This window comes from Scleropages formosus, chromosome 16, assembly GCF_900964775.1.
Source record: "Scleropages formosus chromosome 16, fSclFor1.1, whole genome shotgun sequence".
Lineage (NCBI taxonomy): Eukaryota > Metazoa > Chordata > Actinopteri > Osteoglossiformes > Osteoglossidae > Scleropages > Scleropages formosus.
Window position 1 is genome coordinate 23,806,558 of NC_041821.1, and position 16,566 is coordinate 23,823,123.

Genomic DNA, 16,566 nt, shown 5'->3' on the forward strand with positions numbered 1-16,566 from the left:
TGTCTACAAGTTATTGACAAAAGGTACAGTTTATGTATTTATTTTATATGCAGAATAGTACTTCCAGAAAATGTGTGAAAACACTTATTTTAAATACCTATAGAGATTTAGTATTGTTACAATGGATTAAGATGTATAAAATGTACATATCTGAACTTTTGAGTTGCTTCAGACTACTATCCACTGTGAAATGACACAAACCTAATATGAACAATATGAATTCTAATAACTTGGTGACTTTAAATTACTGACCCACTGGAAGAGAAGTATGTGCTGTGTATGCAAATTGAGACATGGCTGTGAGAGGATGGCTTAACATTTTAATGTTGTTGGGGTATTGAATATTTATATTTATTCATTTAGAAGACGGTTTTTTCCAAAGCGACATACATCTAAAAAAAAAATACAATTTGTGCATTACCTTAGGAGAAAGAGACATAGCTGCAGACATGTGATTCTTAAGTACAGTTAGTTTCTTTCCATCATGTGCACCAATGTTCATCACGAGTAGCTGCATGAAACTCAATATCGACAAATTCTGATCACCTTCCTACTTTTTTTTTGAGATACACAATCATTTCTGTACATTACACGAGTAGCTGTGTAAAGGCTTTTCCAGGCATGATCTTAAATCTTAAATGAATAAATGTTATTACGTCACCAAGTTATTAGAATTCATATTATTCATATTAGGTTTGTGTTGTTTCACAGTGTGTGTTGTTAAATATTCATGCACCAAGTTATGGTGCATGAATATTTATACCTTACATAAACTTAAGAGATCATGGGCAAAGTGAGTCTGGAACAGGTGAGTTTTCAGGCCCTTTTAAAATGTAGACAGAATTTCAGCGGTTCTGAGTGAGAGGGGGAAATTGTTCCGCCACAACGGAGCCAGAACTGAGAACCTCCATGCTTTACCTTTCGTGCGTGGGACCACCAAGAGAGCAGATGTGGAAGAGCATAGCAGTCTGGTTATGGTGTAACAGTTGATCAAGTCTTGAAGATAGCTGGGAGAAGTTCTACTGATGCATTTGTAGGCTATATTCCGGGACTTAAATTTGATCCAGGCAGCTACAGGAAGTCAGTGCAGAGAAACGAGTAGAGGAGATACATGGGAATGCTTCGGCAAGTCAAACACAACTTGGGCAGCAACATTCTGTATCAGCTGTAGAGGTCTGATGGCAGTAGCGGGAAGGCCAGACAGGAGAGGGTTGCAGTAGTGCAGATGGGATGTCACCATGGCCTGGACAAGTAGTTGGACAGAGTCTGTTGTGAAGTAACGATGGATACTAAGGATGTTATGCAGGATGTAATCTGCATGTCCGGGTTGTGGCTTTGCTGTGCTGAGAAAAAGGTAGACTTGAATCAATCATCACTCCTGGACCCTTAGCTGAGGAGGTAGGCAAAATAAGTGAGTTGTCCAGTTTGATCGAGAGATCATAACAGGAAGAAAAGCCAGATGGGAGGTATAGGATTTCTGTTTTGGAGAGGTTGAGTTGCAGGTGGTGATCAGACATCCATGCAGAGATGTCAGACAGGCAGGCAGCATCACGTGTGGAAATGTCTGATGCTCCAGGTGGAAAGAAGAGGAAGAGCTGGGTATCATCAGCGTAGCAGTGGTATTTCAATCCAAGGGAGGTGATGACAGGGCCGAAGAAGGAGGTGTAGATGGAGATGTAAGTATAGATGGAATATACCACCATAAGTGCAGTGTGTACATTAACGTGATTTATTTTACATGAGTTGAGTGAATAGCGAAATTATTAGTTTGGTAAGTAGCAAAAAAATTCACTATTAGTTTTGATGAGTAGCAAAATAGCATGCAAGTCCATAACAAGATAATTCACCACATTTACATTGTCCACATATAAATGACTTGCCTATCTCATTATGAGTAAACACTTCCTGAAAAAGTTTGCCTATGTCCTCATATAATTTGCATGAATAATGCTTGTTCATTGACTTAAAACCCAAAGGTTTTGGGATTTTAGACACTTGTGGTCACGTAGGAAGACAGTGACGACAAAGTTGCTGCAGTACCACTTAGCCTACCAAGAGCTCTAGCCACTAGTGCTATTGATGGTTCACTCCAGTAGCGCTGAATAACTCGTTGCTGTGGCTGTCAGCTGTGATGATTCCACATACAGCCCAAGAAAGTTCAGAAGTAATGGCTTCCTTGCTTTCCTTCGGTTTGCAGTGTTTACTTCCTTCCTTGTGGCTTTTCAGTTCCAATGTCCAAATTCAATGCAGTAATGGCATCCCACCATCATATGCTTATTTGTTTTGTTCTGTTGAAGGTGATCTTTCTAGTCATAGTGCTCTAGCTAGGGTAACTTGAAAGCGTGTGTGATATTAAAGGTTAGATGAAAAAGTATCTGTAATTTGTTCTACTTCATTTTTATCCACTTGTACTCTTTTCATTTTTAAAATATATTGCAGATATTCTTTAAGCTATCTTCTTACATTTAGTCTAGTAAACTTAGTATTACGCTGTGGCATGCCCAGACAGCTGGGGAAGGGGTGGAGAGAAAGATGGAGTTGCCACAGCTGGGGCTAATCACACACCATATTTTTTCCCCTGTGCCTGACAATGAGAAAGCAAGATAGAGGAGGAGAGCATGAGCATGAGTACGAGCACGAGTACAAGCACGAGCATGCGGAAAGTGTAGCAGCGACCGAACCTCAGTCCCTCTCCCGAACGACCCCGGAGAAGCCCCATCATACCCGTTCCCTGTTTCCCCTTTTCCTCCCCTTCCTTCCCTGCGACAGGGGGTAGGAAGCAATCCCTGGTGAACCAGGAAATAAAAACAGACAAGAACACTGCATCTATAGTCTCTGGCGTACATCTGTTACAGTGGTGCCGAAACCCAGGACCTCTCACATGATGGATGGAGGCCATTTGGAGCGCGTCATCCAGCAGATGCAGCTCCACCAGCAGGAATAGCTAGACGCGCTGATAGCGGTCCAGCTGGCGGAACGCTGGGCTTTAGTTGAAGCCCTGGCCATCCTCGCAGAGCACCCCCATCCATCTGCCGAAAATGGCCCTGAAGGATGATCCGGAGACCTTTCTCGAGGTCTTCAAGCATGCCGCCTGCCCCTGCCGGTGGGCCCTGAGGAGTGGGCCCTGCACCTCACCCCTCTCCTCACAGGCGAGGCACTGATGGCGCCCGGCTAGTCCCTGCCACGGTGGACTATAGAGCCATCCAGGAGGCCATCACAGAACAGGTCGGTATGACCACGGAGGGACACCGCCAATGCCTGTGGGGCCTACGGTGGGGTGAGTCAGCCCGGCCCATCCTCTTCGCACAGCGGTTCCTGGATTCCACCCGGAGGTGGTTGCAGTCAGACCGGCAAGACCCAGAGCAGATCGTGGAACAAGTGGCCCTGGAGCAGTGCCACTGGCCGGAGATCCTCGCTAACGCCATCCGACTGGTAGAAAATCACCTGGCTACGACCCATGAGGGCCCCTCACCTTCATCCGTAACGACCCCTCCCCACGGTCCAAGGCCACTCGAGTCCCAGCCCGCTGCCCACGCCCTGGCCGCCCTGCCCTGACACGTCCTTCCACTCCCATGGCCCGCCCCTCCCTGATCAGCCCCCCTCTGTTACAGAGGGTCCCCCCGTTCCTTTAGCCCCTTCTTTTTCCTTTTCCTGGGGGGCCCTTCGGGCGGCCAGAATGCAGGGACCAGAGTGCTGGCGATGTGGGGACCACCTCCAACGGGACTGTCCCATGATGTATGTCGGCGTGACAGAGGCTGCTGATGGCACCGCTGTCACGGCCGCTCCCAGTCCGGCTCCCCGATACCAAGTCCCGGTAAGGTTCCGAGGAGGTATCTGCTGGGATTTGTTGGATTCTGGCTGCAGCAAACAATGGTCCATTAAAGCCTAGTACCACCGGGGGCATGGCGTACGCATTGCATGGTGAAGTTTCGGTGTGTTCACAGGGATGTGCACCATTATCCCACCGCGAGGATTACGTTCCAGGTGGGGGCTGAACACATAGTGTGTGGGCCACAGTTGTGCCGTGACCGCCCTTTCTGCTAATATTGGGGACTGATTGGGATGTTTCAACAAGGCTCATGCAAGCAGAAGCAAAGGGGAACAGCACAGGAGAGGAGGCCTGGTGCCTCCCGGCCAAGGCGGTAAGTGACTTGCCCCTCAAGCAGTCGCGAGACGACACTCTTTGGCATGCACGCAAGCAGGTCGCTAAGATTAACGGGGTGCCGGTCCACCCCGGACAGCTGCTCACCTATCCATATTTCTGTGTAACAAATGACCGGTATTACCATGTACATCACGACCCGAAAACTATGGAGGACAGCCTCCAGCTGTTATTTCCCCATGGCTGCCGGGATATGTTGTTCCATGTAGTTCATTCAAACCCCATGGCGGGACACCTCGGGCAGGATAAAACACTATGGCGGCTCCAGGAACAGTTTTATTAGCTAGGTATTCACAGGGATGTCTGCCCCTGTGTGCCGCATGCCCAGAGTGTCAGCGGGTGAATCCACCCGCTGTCTTGCGCGCACCACCGCTTTCCTTCGTGGAAATCCTGTTCAACAGGGTGGGGATGAACCTCATTAGCCCCTTAGAGTGGAGCACGCAGGGTTTTCACTTTGTGCTGGTGGTGGTCAATTAAGCCACACAGTACCTGGAGGCGGTTCTGCAGCGGAATATGTCAGCGCGCACGGTGGCAGAGGCACTCTTTAAAATATTCACAAGGGTGGGCGTTCCAAAGGAAATCCTTACGGATCAGGGCACTACATTTATGTCACATGCACTCATGAATTTGTACAAGCTGTTCACACAAGCATTTTTCACCGTCAAACGGATGGCTTGGTGAAGCAGTTCAATAAGACCTTAAAGAATATGATTTCTAAGTTCATTGCTGAAGATCCCAGACATTGGGACCAACTACTGGACCCCCGTTGTTTGCAGTGCGAAAGGAGCCCCAGGCCTCCACGGGGTTCTCCCCCTTTGAGTTACTGTATGGTCGGCTTCCCTGGGGGGTACCGGACATCCTAAGGGAGGCATACGAGGAAGGCCAGCCCCAGCAAAAATTAAGTACAACATGTCCTCAACCTGTGGGCGTCCCCGGGAGCACCTACAGCAAGCTCAGGAGAGGCAGGCGCATGCATACAACAGGGGGACGCGGTTACATCACTTCACCCAGGGCGAGAAGGTACTCGTGTTGATTCCCATGTCGCAGTCCAAATTATTTGCCAAGTGGCAAGGGCCCTTTGTGGTCACACGGCATGTAGGGGAGGTTGACTACATGGTCATCCGATCCGACAGACGTGGGGACCGGCAGATATACCACCTTAATCTCCTCAAACGCTAGCAAGATGTGCCAGTCGCCTCCCTAGCCACCACGGAACCAGTACGGGACGAGTTGGATCCAGAACTGCCTGACTGGGGTAGGGACCCCTCTCCCGTCAAATTAGGGCCAAGTCTCTCAGACCTATAGCATAGGGAGGCGACTCAGCTGCAGAAGGAGTTTGCCGATGTGTTCTCCCCTCTGCTGGGTCGGACGACTCTCATACAGTACCACATATGGCCCTTTGGGGCGGTGCGTAGCCACCCATACCATGTTCCTGTCCATAAGTGCAAAGTGATACGGGACGAATTCGAAAAAATGCTGCAGCTCAGAATCACTGAGGAATCCCACAGCGACTGGAGCTGTCCAGTATTGGCACTGAAGCCAGACGGCTCCATCCACTTTTGTGTGGATTACCAAAAAGGTAGTGCAGTCAGGAAGTTCCATACTTATCCCATGCCCTGGGTGGATGAGTTGCTGGATTGACTGGGGTCTGGTCGCTTTTATTTGACACTGGATCTCACCAAGGGCTACTGGCAGATTTCCTTGTCTCCAGAGTCCAAGGACATCTTAGCTTTCGCCACTACTTTTGGGTTACACTAATTTGTCTCACTCCCATTTGGTTTGCATAGGGCCCCAGCAACCTTCCAGTGGACTGGGTCCTCGAGCCCAACGCCAGTTATGTCACGGCCTATTTGGATGACGTCATTGTGTACAGCCCTAGCTGGCCATGCCACATGGCCCACGGCAAACCTGGCGAAGTATACAACTGGAAGGAATGAGGTACGGTATCTGGGGTTCCTCTTGGGAGATGGACAGATTCAGTTCCAAATTAACAAAAAGGCCATGATTGCGGCTCGTCTGGTCCCCACACTAAAAAACAGGTGAGGTCTTTTCTAGGGGTGGCAAATAACTATCGCCGGTTTATCCCAGGGTTCTCCACCCTAATGGATCTCACCCACTAAGGGGCTCCCGATCCGGTCCAGTGCCAGAGTGCTTTTCAGAAAACTAAAGAAACGCTGTGCGGGGACCCTGTCCTCACCTGTTCTAACTTCTCTTTCCCCTTCCTCCTGCAGACGGACTCATCTGATCGGGGCTTGGGGGCGGTCCTCTCCCAGGAGGTAAAGGGGAAGCCGCAAGTTGACTCCCCCGGAGCACAAATATAGCACTCCCAAGAAAGAGTGCCTCATGATTAAGTGGGCGGTCCACTCCCTCTGCTTTTACCTTCTGGGATGGGAGTTCCAACTGTGCACGGACCACGCCCCCTTGCAGTGGCTGCACTCCGTAAAGGACTCCAACCCCCCCACCTCACCCAGTGGTATTTGGCCTGCCTTGCAGCCCTACTGATTTTGGCTTATCCATTGACCGGGTAGGGATCTGGTGGTCCCCTACTTCCTCTCCTGGTGGGAGAGGGGGAGAGGGGAGGGGGAAGGGCAGGGCAGGGCATAGCGACCCCACGGCCCCCCTGTTGGGGGCTTGAAAGCGGCGGTGGAGGACTGTGGTATGCCAAGGCAACTGGGGAAGGGGGCAGAGAGAGGGACGGGGTTTCCATAACTGGGGCTAATCACACACCCTATTTCTTTCTCTGTGCCTGACAGTGTGGAAAAGAGACAGGGGAGAGCACGAGTACGAGTATGAGCACGTGCATGGGCACCTGGACAGTGTAGCAGCAACTGAACCTTGGCCTCTGTCCCGAACGACCCCGGAGAAGCCCCGTCATACCCGTTCCCTGTTCCCCCTTTTCCTAGCCTTGACAGGGGGCAGGGAATAATCCCTGGTGAACCACAAAATAAAAACAGACAAGAGCACTGAACCTGCAGTCTCTGGCATGTGTCTGTTATATAGACTAACTACTTCTTTGAGCTAGTGAGCTTTGAACCATCCAGTGTGCACCACTCAGTCAGTAATGCATGCTACATGTTCATGCACAGAACAGAACACAAGATAAGTGAAATAAATATCATGTGAAATACAGCGAGGGGGAAAAATCTAATTTCTATCTGATTTCATACGTTTAACATCATGAAGTAAAGGAATTATACGAATTCACATTCATATTTTCCATTGGGGGGTGTGGTGGTGCAGTGGGTTGGACCGGGTCCTGCTTTCCGGTGGGCCTCGGGTTCAAGTCTCACTTGGGGTGCCTTGCGACGGACTGGTGTCCCGTTCTGGGCGTGTCCCCTCCCCCTTCAGTCTTTTGCCCTGTGTTGCTGGGTTCAGCGCCGGCTCCCCGTGGCCCCGTATGGGACAAGTGGTTTCAGATGGTGTGTGTGTGTGTGTATATATATATTTTCCATTACTTTGTAAGCACCTTTTTTCTATTTTATTTATTCTCAACAATCTTTCTGAATTTTGCCATGTTTGTTCTCCCATGAGAGGGGGGCGCGGCGGCGCAGCAGGCTTGGCCAGGTACTGCTCTCTGGCGGGCCTGGGATTCAAGTCTTTCTTGGGGTGCCTTGCGACGGACTGGCTTTCCATCGTGAGTGTGTCCTCTTCCCCTCTAGCCTTGCACCCTGTGTTGTCGGGTTAGGCTCCAGTTCGCCGCGACCCCGCTTGGGACAAGCGGCTTCAGACAGTGCGTGTGTGTGTGTTTTCCCATGGTTTTCCAGGACCCATATGGACACTTGTAGGCATTCCCTTTCTCAGCATCAGTGACCTTAACTTCACTGCTTGAAGCTCAGACATTTAATAAAGCTTTTGAGCCCCTGCAAAATCCACCTACATCCTGGGATGGATGATGTAGTCACTGTCAGTTAGTCCAGAAAGGCTCTGATCAGTGGTTGCCTGACCACAGACTTGGTGCATGGGCTTCCACACTCGGCCTGTACCAATTTTACAAGCATGTTAATTGCTCACGGAGACAGATCAGCCGATAATTATCCCCTTCTCCAGCCAGTGCCACTAGGCAGTTGCTCCTCCTGATGTAACCCTCAAACTGACGTCACTGTAGCAAACCAGAATGAGGTCCCTGATCTTACTCAGAATATGGTATCCCACTAACACAGTCTCCAACAGCTTGTTATATCAGTTTTACTTCACACCGTAACTCTGCCACTGCTGCTCTTTTGTCCTCGCTTGCTACCCTGAAATAAGAGTAATGCCTCCAGTTCCTATCTTACACCCTGGGTCCTCCAATCTTGATTGTTTTTAGTGTACCCAACCTTGACTGCCTTCTCTTCTGTGCAAAACCTCCCTGCTCCTAAACTAATGACAATGGTTGTCATTGTCTGCAGGTTCTTATGAACTTCACGCTTCAAAATTCATATTCACCAAATTGACATCACTGTTTCCCCTTATTGCCTTGAGGCTCCTCTTCCTGACATCTTTCTACTACTATGCCAGGGGTTTGGGCTCATGCCAAATGGAAATTCTGGGCATTATGGGTTGCCTTCTGGTCAAGTCTCTCTGCTATCTTTCCAGGTGTCCCCGAGCTATTCTGTGTTATCAACTAGTCTGTTCCTGGTTGTCACCGGACAACACAGCTCCATCATTTATATCACATATCTCATGATGCACCTGAATACATATGTACAAAATTGTTAGCAGTATGTTTTAGGTATAAGAGGGAGGCACAGTGGGGCAGCAAGTAGCACTTGTCTCTGTGCAACTAGGAGGACATGGGTTCTTGTGTGTGTGTGAGAGAGTGTGTTTCACTGGTGTGTACATGAGCAACTCATTTTATGTGGCATATGCAGCACTGTAAGTAACCCTGGGTGAAAAAGATGTGGGCTAAATACTACTACGTACAGTTTATTGAAGTCACTTTGGAGAAAACTGCCTGGTAAATGAATAAATGTACTGTATATGAGAGGTAAACATCGAGCCATTAAGTATTTTAAATGGCACATAAACACACAATTTCATTTTGTTAATGTACTTACAACACAGTTCTAATACAAAATTTTAGACTGCATGGCTTTATAACTTATTTAGAATATTACTGCTTTGGATCTATACATCTGATGTATTTGATGCTATTACTACTATGTGGTTAAAAACAGGCTGATGTCTTGAAATTTCACATTCTAAGCAGAGCCATGGAGTTCTTAAACAGTGCTTAGTACTTAGAGTTGCTCCAACTTATGTCACTGTAAAACAGATTAAAAGCAAGGTAATAAAAAAAAAAAACTGAAAATTAAAACACTCTTAGACAGCAGGAAGCCTTGGTTAAATATTTATTGTTAAACTGTATAAATGTACACATATACAGATGAAGTACCTTGTCATTCAACACTTACGCATGTCTGCAAATAGCTGTCTTCTCTCTGCCATGGTATCCACGTTTTGCCCACAGTCTTCAGTCAATCTGTCCAGGAAGAAATTGAAAAGGCAGCTTTAAGCTGTGCCCCAAACTGTACAGTATGGATTTTTCTTTCAGTATACCAGTCATTCCATATTGAATCAATGCCCATAAACCTTAATCATTTTGATTTCACTGGAACTTTTTTTTGACCCATGGGAGATATGTTCACAGTAATATGGTAACCAGAGATAAAAGGAGTCATACTACTCCCCGCTTCAATTTTTTGTAACTTTATTTTTTAATTACATTTGAAAATGCTCTCAAGCAATAAGCATTCACATAGCATGTACAATGAAGTTGGTCCCTCACTAGTGAAACACGTCCTCTCAAAACACAAAATGATTATTTTTTTAATAACTTAGGCCCATGCTGCATGACAGAAAAGCATGTCAAACTGCCAATATACAGTGGGTGGTATGTAATTTCAAACTTGCTGTAAATCAACCTGCAGAGTTAAGTTGGGTGTATCTGAAGAAGCTGTATCATGCATATCCTGTAAATACTGTATGTTACAAGAACAACTACTAAAACTATAGAAACATTACTTCTTAATGTCTTGAATGAAATAAAGGTTTGTTATTTTAAGGTTATTTGTTTCACTGAACAAACAATAAAAAGACCTAACAAAGGATATGAGAAAGAAGTGCATTAGCAAGTCAACAAAAACCAGGGTAATTTTGAACAGAACTGCAGCCTATTCCATTTCCTATCAAGAAAGCCTGCTTTGAGGAAGCTGTAAATACAGGCATCCGTCAGTTTACGAAATTACTCCATTCCTGAAAATGGTATCAAAACTCTGGATAGTGAAATCCTATTTACCATTATTTCAAATTGGGAAAAATAATGGTGTGCTCCCAGCCCACCCACATACACAAAACACAGTTCCCAAATATCAATAGAACATTTTAAAACACGTACAGTGGTGCTGGAAAGTTTGCGAACCCTTCAAAATTTTCTCTATTTTTGTATAGATATGACGTAAAACATGATCAGATTTTTTTTTTTAAACATTTATTCATTTAGCAGACACTTTTCTCCAAGAGACATACATCTCAGCAAAAATACAATTTGTGTATTTTTCCCTTACATTAGGAGAAAGAGACATGATTGCAGACATGTGATACTTAAGTAAACCTAGTTTGTTTCTTTCCACTTGAAGCACCCTTGAGTAGGTACATAAAATGCAGAATGAATGAATCCTGATAACCTTCCTACATTTTTTTTTTAAAAAGGTACACAAAAATTTACATACAATACAGGAGTAGAGGCTGTGTAAAGGCTTACCTGGAGAAGATCATAAAGTTACAGTGCATGAACATTTACACCACACATGAGCTTGAGAGATCATGGGCATAGTGAGCCTGGAAAAGGTGAGTTTTCAGACACTTCTTGAACAGAGTTTCAGCAGTTCTGAGTGAGAGGGGGAGGTCATTCCACCACAACAGAGCCAAAACGGAGAACCTCCGGGCTTTACTTTTCGTGCGCGGGACCACCAAGCGAGCATAAGTAGACGAGCGAAGGGGTCTGGTTGGGGTGTAGCAGTTGGTTAAGATGTCTGACAGGCAGGCAGCAATGCGTACAGAAATGTCTGATGCTCCAGATGGAAAGGAGAGGAAGAACTGGGTATCATCAGCATAGCAGTGGTATTTGAATCCATAGGAGGTTATGACCAGGCTGAGGGAGGAGGTGCAGATCGAGAAGAGGACCCAGTACCAAGCCCTGCAGGACACTGGTTGAGAGAGGCAGAGGAGAAGAATGCAAGTTTCGCCAGACCACTTGATAGGATCTGTCAGATAGGTAGGACTCAAACCATCTTAGTGCCGCTCCTTTGATCCCAAGCTGACTAAGAGAGGAGAGTAGAATCCGGTGGTTGACAGTGTCGAATGCAGCAGACAGATCGAGGAGGATGAGGACTGAGGAAAGGAAGGCAGCTCTAGCTGATTGGAGAGCATCAGACATCGCCAGGAATGCCATCTCAGTGGAGTAACCAACTTTGAAACCAGACTGATATCCATTGAGGAGATGGTTCCGGGTGAGGAAATCAGATAGTTGATCACAGGCTGCCCGCTCTAGAGTTTGAGACAGGAAGGAGAGGAAGAAGACTAGTCTGTAGTTTTAGACCGAACTGGGGTCCACGGATGGTTTCTTTAACAGAGGTGAAATGAGAGCAGTTTTGAAGGTAGCTGGGAAACAGCCAAAGGAGAGCAGGGAGTTTATCTTAGAGACGAAGGTGGAGAGTTGCAGGGAGATGTTCAGTAGGAGTGACGATGGGATCGGATCAAGTGAGCAGGTGGTGGCTCTGTGTGATATCAGGAGGTCGGACATTTCGGAGAGCGATTTGGAGAGCGGCTTGAATTTGGAAAGCATAGCTTCGCAGGGTGATGCTGAGAACTTGTCACTGATTGCTTTGACTTTCTGTCTGAAAAACAAAGCAAAGTCATCAGCTATGAGAGAAGAAGGAGGAAGAGGCGGCAGATGACAGAAGGGATGAGAAGGTGGCAAAGAGTCTGTGTGATTTTTTTAAAAAAAAGTTGCACACTGTATTGTTGTGGTAGAAGGTAGTTTTAGCTGAAGAGACAGCAGAGTGAAAAGTAGCAAAGGGTAATCTGTAGGCATCCAGGTCCGAGCGAGTCTTGAATTTTCGCAATCTTCGCTCTACAGCCTGGAGTTTGGTCCTGTTACCATGTAACATATCAGTCAGCCATGGGGTGGCACTGGGTAGTGCTGGCCTGGAAGATAGTGGACAGAGAGAGTCAAGGGTGGAAGATAAGGCAGAGAGGAAAGTGTTAGTGGCATCGTCTGTTGACAGATCCAAGAAATGTGCAACAGAAGGGAAAGCGGACAACATGGCAGAAGCAAAGCAGGAAGGTGAGAGAGCTTCTGAGCTGTGGCAGAAGGTAAAAATGGGTGCAGAAAAAGGCAAGGAATTAGTGGTGAGGCAGGGTTGAAAGGAAATGAAGAAGTGATCAGACACATGCAGCGGAGTGACAGAAGATGGGGCAGCTACAGTTAGGGAAAATACAAGGTCAAGACGATTGCCTGCTTTGGGAGTAGCAGGGGATTGGGACAGGGTGAGATCGAAGGACTGTCCACCAGGAGAATTAACAGAGTTTTGTCCCCTGGGACAGAGCTCAACAAGATGTCAAGGTCATCCAAGAAGCAGCCGAGCGGACCAGGAAAGCAATAAAGAACAACCACAACAAGAGTGATTGGGGCAGTGGTAGAGACAGCATGCCATTCAAAGGAGGACAGATCATGTAGGTGGAGCGAGAACAGAATATTCCCACTGGAGACAGATGAGCAAGCCTGTGCCTCCACCTCTGCCGAAGGGGCAAGGTGTGTGAGAGAAGGAGTAGTTACAGGAGAGAAGGGGGAGTGGCTGGGTTGTCCGGGGTGATCCAGGTTTCAGTTAGGGCAGGAGGTCCAGTGAGAGATGGGAGGCGCAGGCTGGTATGAAGTCAGCCTTTGTCACCGGAAACTGGCAGTTCCAGAACCCCATGGAGAAATTAAAGCAGCATGGAGGGTTTCACAGGCGAGGATAAACCAGGTTGCTGTAGCAGTGGGAGAGTCCAGGTGTCTGGTGGTGGCGATGTCGCACGGTTTGGTTGCTGTAGAGAACTATTTTGGTGGTCGACATGGTTTATGCAACATCCCTCGCGACCCACAATGCTGGTGGCCTTCCACGGGAGACTCCCACTGGTAGACTCCCTTGTCTTTGCATCCCGAGTCTTTATACCAACAAGATGCCATAGCTACTGCAGCTACGGGTCACCAGCTGCTATTTAAACCAGGCTAATTCCTGTTAGCTGAGATTCCTAAGCAAAATCGAAACTACCCCAACAATGGCGACCAAAACAAACAACCAAATAGATGTGATTAATCGATTGACGGAGTCGCGCCCACTCTACACTACAGAACACAGAACTGTTTAGGTGAACATGCACCCTAACAAACCACAAAATACAATTTAATGAACAAATTAATAAAAATACCACTGACAACTACACAAACACACAACCAATTGTGTCTGTCTATCCGCACAGCAACATGACAACAATCTGCATCCTAAAACTAGAAAAAGAGAACCCAACTAAACAAATGAGACAAAAAGTGTATACTAGTTCATTCATTTAGTGAGAAAAAATGATTCAACGTTACATATCTGTGTGTGGCAAAAGTATGTGAAACTCTCAGATAATTACTTGATTTGAAGGGGGAATCAGAGTCAGGTGTTACAATCAGGTGTGAGTGGGGGAGGCCCTGCCTTAATTAAAGGACAGAAATCTGAGGATTCACTATTGAAGTCTGATCTTCACAATACAGGTTTGTGGAAGTGTGGCATGACTTGAACAAAGGCGATATCTGAAAATCTCAGAAAAAGAGTTGTTGGTGTCCACCAGGTTGGAAAACCATTTTCAAAAAATCTGGACTCCAACCAGTCCACTGTCAGGCAGATCATGTAAAAATGGAGTAAATTCAACAGCATTGTTACCCTTACTAGGAGTGATCAACTAACAAAGATCACACCAAGAACAAGGCATGTAATAGTCGGGAGGTCACAAAGAAAGTCAGGGTAATGTCTACGGAGCTAAAGGTTTCCCTTGCATTAGCTAATGTCAGTGTTTGTGGGTCCACCATCAGGAGAACACTGAACAACAATGGTGTGTATAGCAGGGTTAGAAGGAGGAAGCCACTACTCTTCGAAAAGAACATTGCTGCCCATCTACAGTTTGCTAAAAACCATGTGGATATGTCAGAAAGCTAATGGAAGAATGTTCTATGGACGAATAAGACAAAAATAGAACTTTTTGGGAAGAATGAGAAGCGTTATATTTAGCGAAAGGCAAACACTGCATTCCGGCATTAGAACTTTATCCCATCTATGGAACATGGTGGTGGCAGTATCATGGTCTTGGCTTGCTTTGCTGCCTCTGGACCAGGATGGCTTGCCATCACTGATGGAGCTATGAATTCTCAAATGTACCAGCAAATTCTACAAGAAAATGTCAGAAAGTGGGTCACACAGAAAGACAACGATCCTAAACACACAAGTTGTTTTACTAAAGAATGGTTAAAGAAGGATGTTAATGCTTTGAAACAGCCAAGTCAAAGGCCTACATTAATCCTCTAGAAATGTTGTAGAAGGGCCTTAAATGGGGAGATCATGTAAGGAAACCCACCAACACCTGAGTTGAAGGTGTTCTATAAAGAGGAATGGGCTGAAGTTCCTCTAAGTCGAAGTACAGGACTGATGAACAGTTACTGGAAACATTTAGTTACAGGTATTTAGATACACAAGGGCATCACACCAGGCATTGAAAGCAAAGGTTCACATACTTTTGCTACACACAGATATGTAACATTGGATAATTTTCCTTAATAAATAAATGAGCAAGTATACTGTATTTGTTTTGTTTTTGTTACAATTTGTTTGATTGGGTTCTCTTTATCTAGTTTTAGGACTTCTGCGAAAACCTGGTTTAATCACAGTTTTGGTCATATTTATGAAGAAATACACACACACACACACACACACACATTTTCAGAACCGCTTGTCCCTTACGGGGTCACGGGGAACCGGAGCCTACCCGGCAACACAGGGCGTAAGGCCGGAGGGGGAAGGGGACACACCCAGGACGGGACGCCAGTCCGTCGCAAGGCACCCCAAGTGGGACTCGAACCCCAGACCCACCGGACAGCAGGACTGCGGTCTAACCCACTGCGCCACCGCACCCCCTCTATGAAGAAATACAGAAAATTCTAAAAAGGTTCACAAACTTTCAAGCACCACTGTATATAACTATCAACCCATAATTTCAGCACATTATAAAAAGCTTACACTGTTACACTAAACAATACTGTTATACTTACTGCTTCATTATAATTCCGACTTTTTAGTTGATCAGTTCTTCACAGGATGTGCAATAAACTAAGCAGGGATCCACTGGATACGTCATATTTATTGTGAACAACTTACTAAAACTGTGCACTGCAGCTGAAATGCATACTGTATAAAGTATATCCCAGAAAAATCACCAGCTAATTTGTTCCTACTAATTGCTCTACTGTCTCCGCAATCATTCAATTAAATATCACACCCAATACGGCCAATAGACACTCCTGTGGAATTTCAAACACTTCCCATAATTCCCACTCTCACATTCCCAACACACCAGCAGATGAAGGGATCTGGATGCCGATACACCCGTTACAGTACATTACTGAACTTCCGCTTTAGTCGCTTCACTTAATATTTTCCATTCCATAAATCAAAAATTGGGTATCATAAGTCAAGAACCATTATACCAAAATTTCGGATAAAGAGTGTTCATAAATCATGGTATGTCTGGATTACGATGGGAGAGGGGAGCGTGGTGTTGGAATACGTTAGTAAAAGTATAGGTTAGTATAGGAAACTTTAATGTTCGTTTTTCCAGTGTTCGTTGGCGTTTCATCTTTCGCTTTATTATTTCCACTTTAGTTTCAATCGTGACTGCTTCCCTTTTATTTGATGCATCACCATCATTGCATCACATTTACGCTTTAGTGCCATGGTAAGGAGGGTAAAAACAAAAAAAATGAAAGCCAAATAGGTACACACAAGACAGACACTGTTAATGGCAACATCGTCCGACTGAAAAAAATGCTTGTATGTTCAAAATTAACATTTGAATAAAATACTTACTTTTTCAGATTGGATTTCTGTTCTCTGATTGTAGGCAGGTAACATAATCCTGACAAAGGACTAGGTGACTGTAGGATGAACCATTCACTTCAGCATAAATAAGTGCTTCCTTTCACTTATCTAACATTATCATGTACCTGATCACCTCTGTAACAGATTCAAATTATGAAGGCATTGGAAAGCATTCATTTGTTTGGAATGAAACAGTAACTTACTATGCTTACAGTAACCTGTTCATTTTTTTTTAATTCATTTACCTGA

The 16,566-nt window shown here is 45.9% G+C and overlaps 1 protein-coding gene across 13 annotated transcripts in view; it reads right to left on the reverse strand.

Annotated features, from left to right (window-relative positions):
• The window catches only part of dtna (dystrobrevin, alpha), a 105,474-nt gene that overhangs the window by 61,719 nt on the left and 27,189 nt on the right, over positions 1–16,566 (reverse strand). For all 13 annotated transcript variants that reach the window (XM_018750902.2, XM_018750900.2, XM_018750898.2 and 10 more), the window contains one exon: positions 9,556–9,623. In XM_018750902.2, coding sequence (XP_018606418.1) covers positions 9,556–9,589 — 34 coding nt within the window. In that variant the 5' untranslated portion in view covers positions 9,590–9,623. The remainder of the gene's footprint in view (positions 1–9,555; positions 9,624–16,566) is intronic.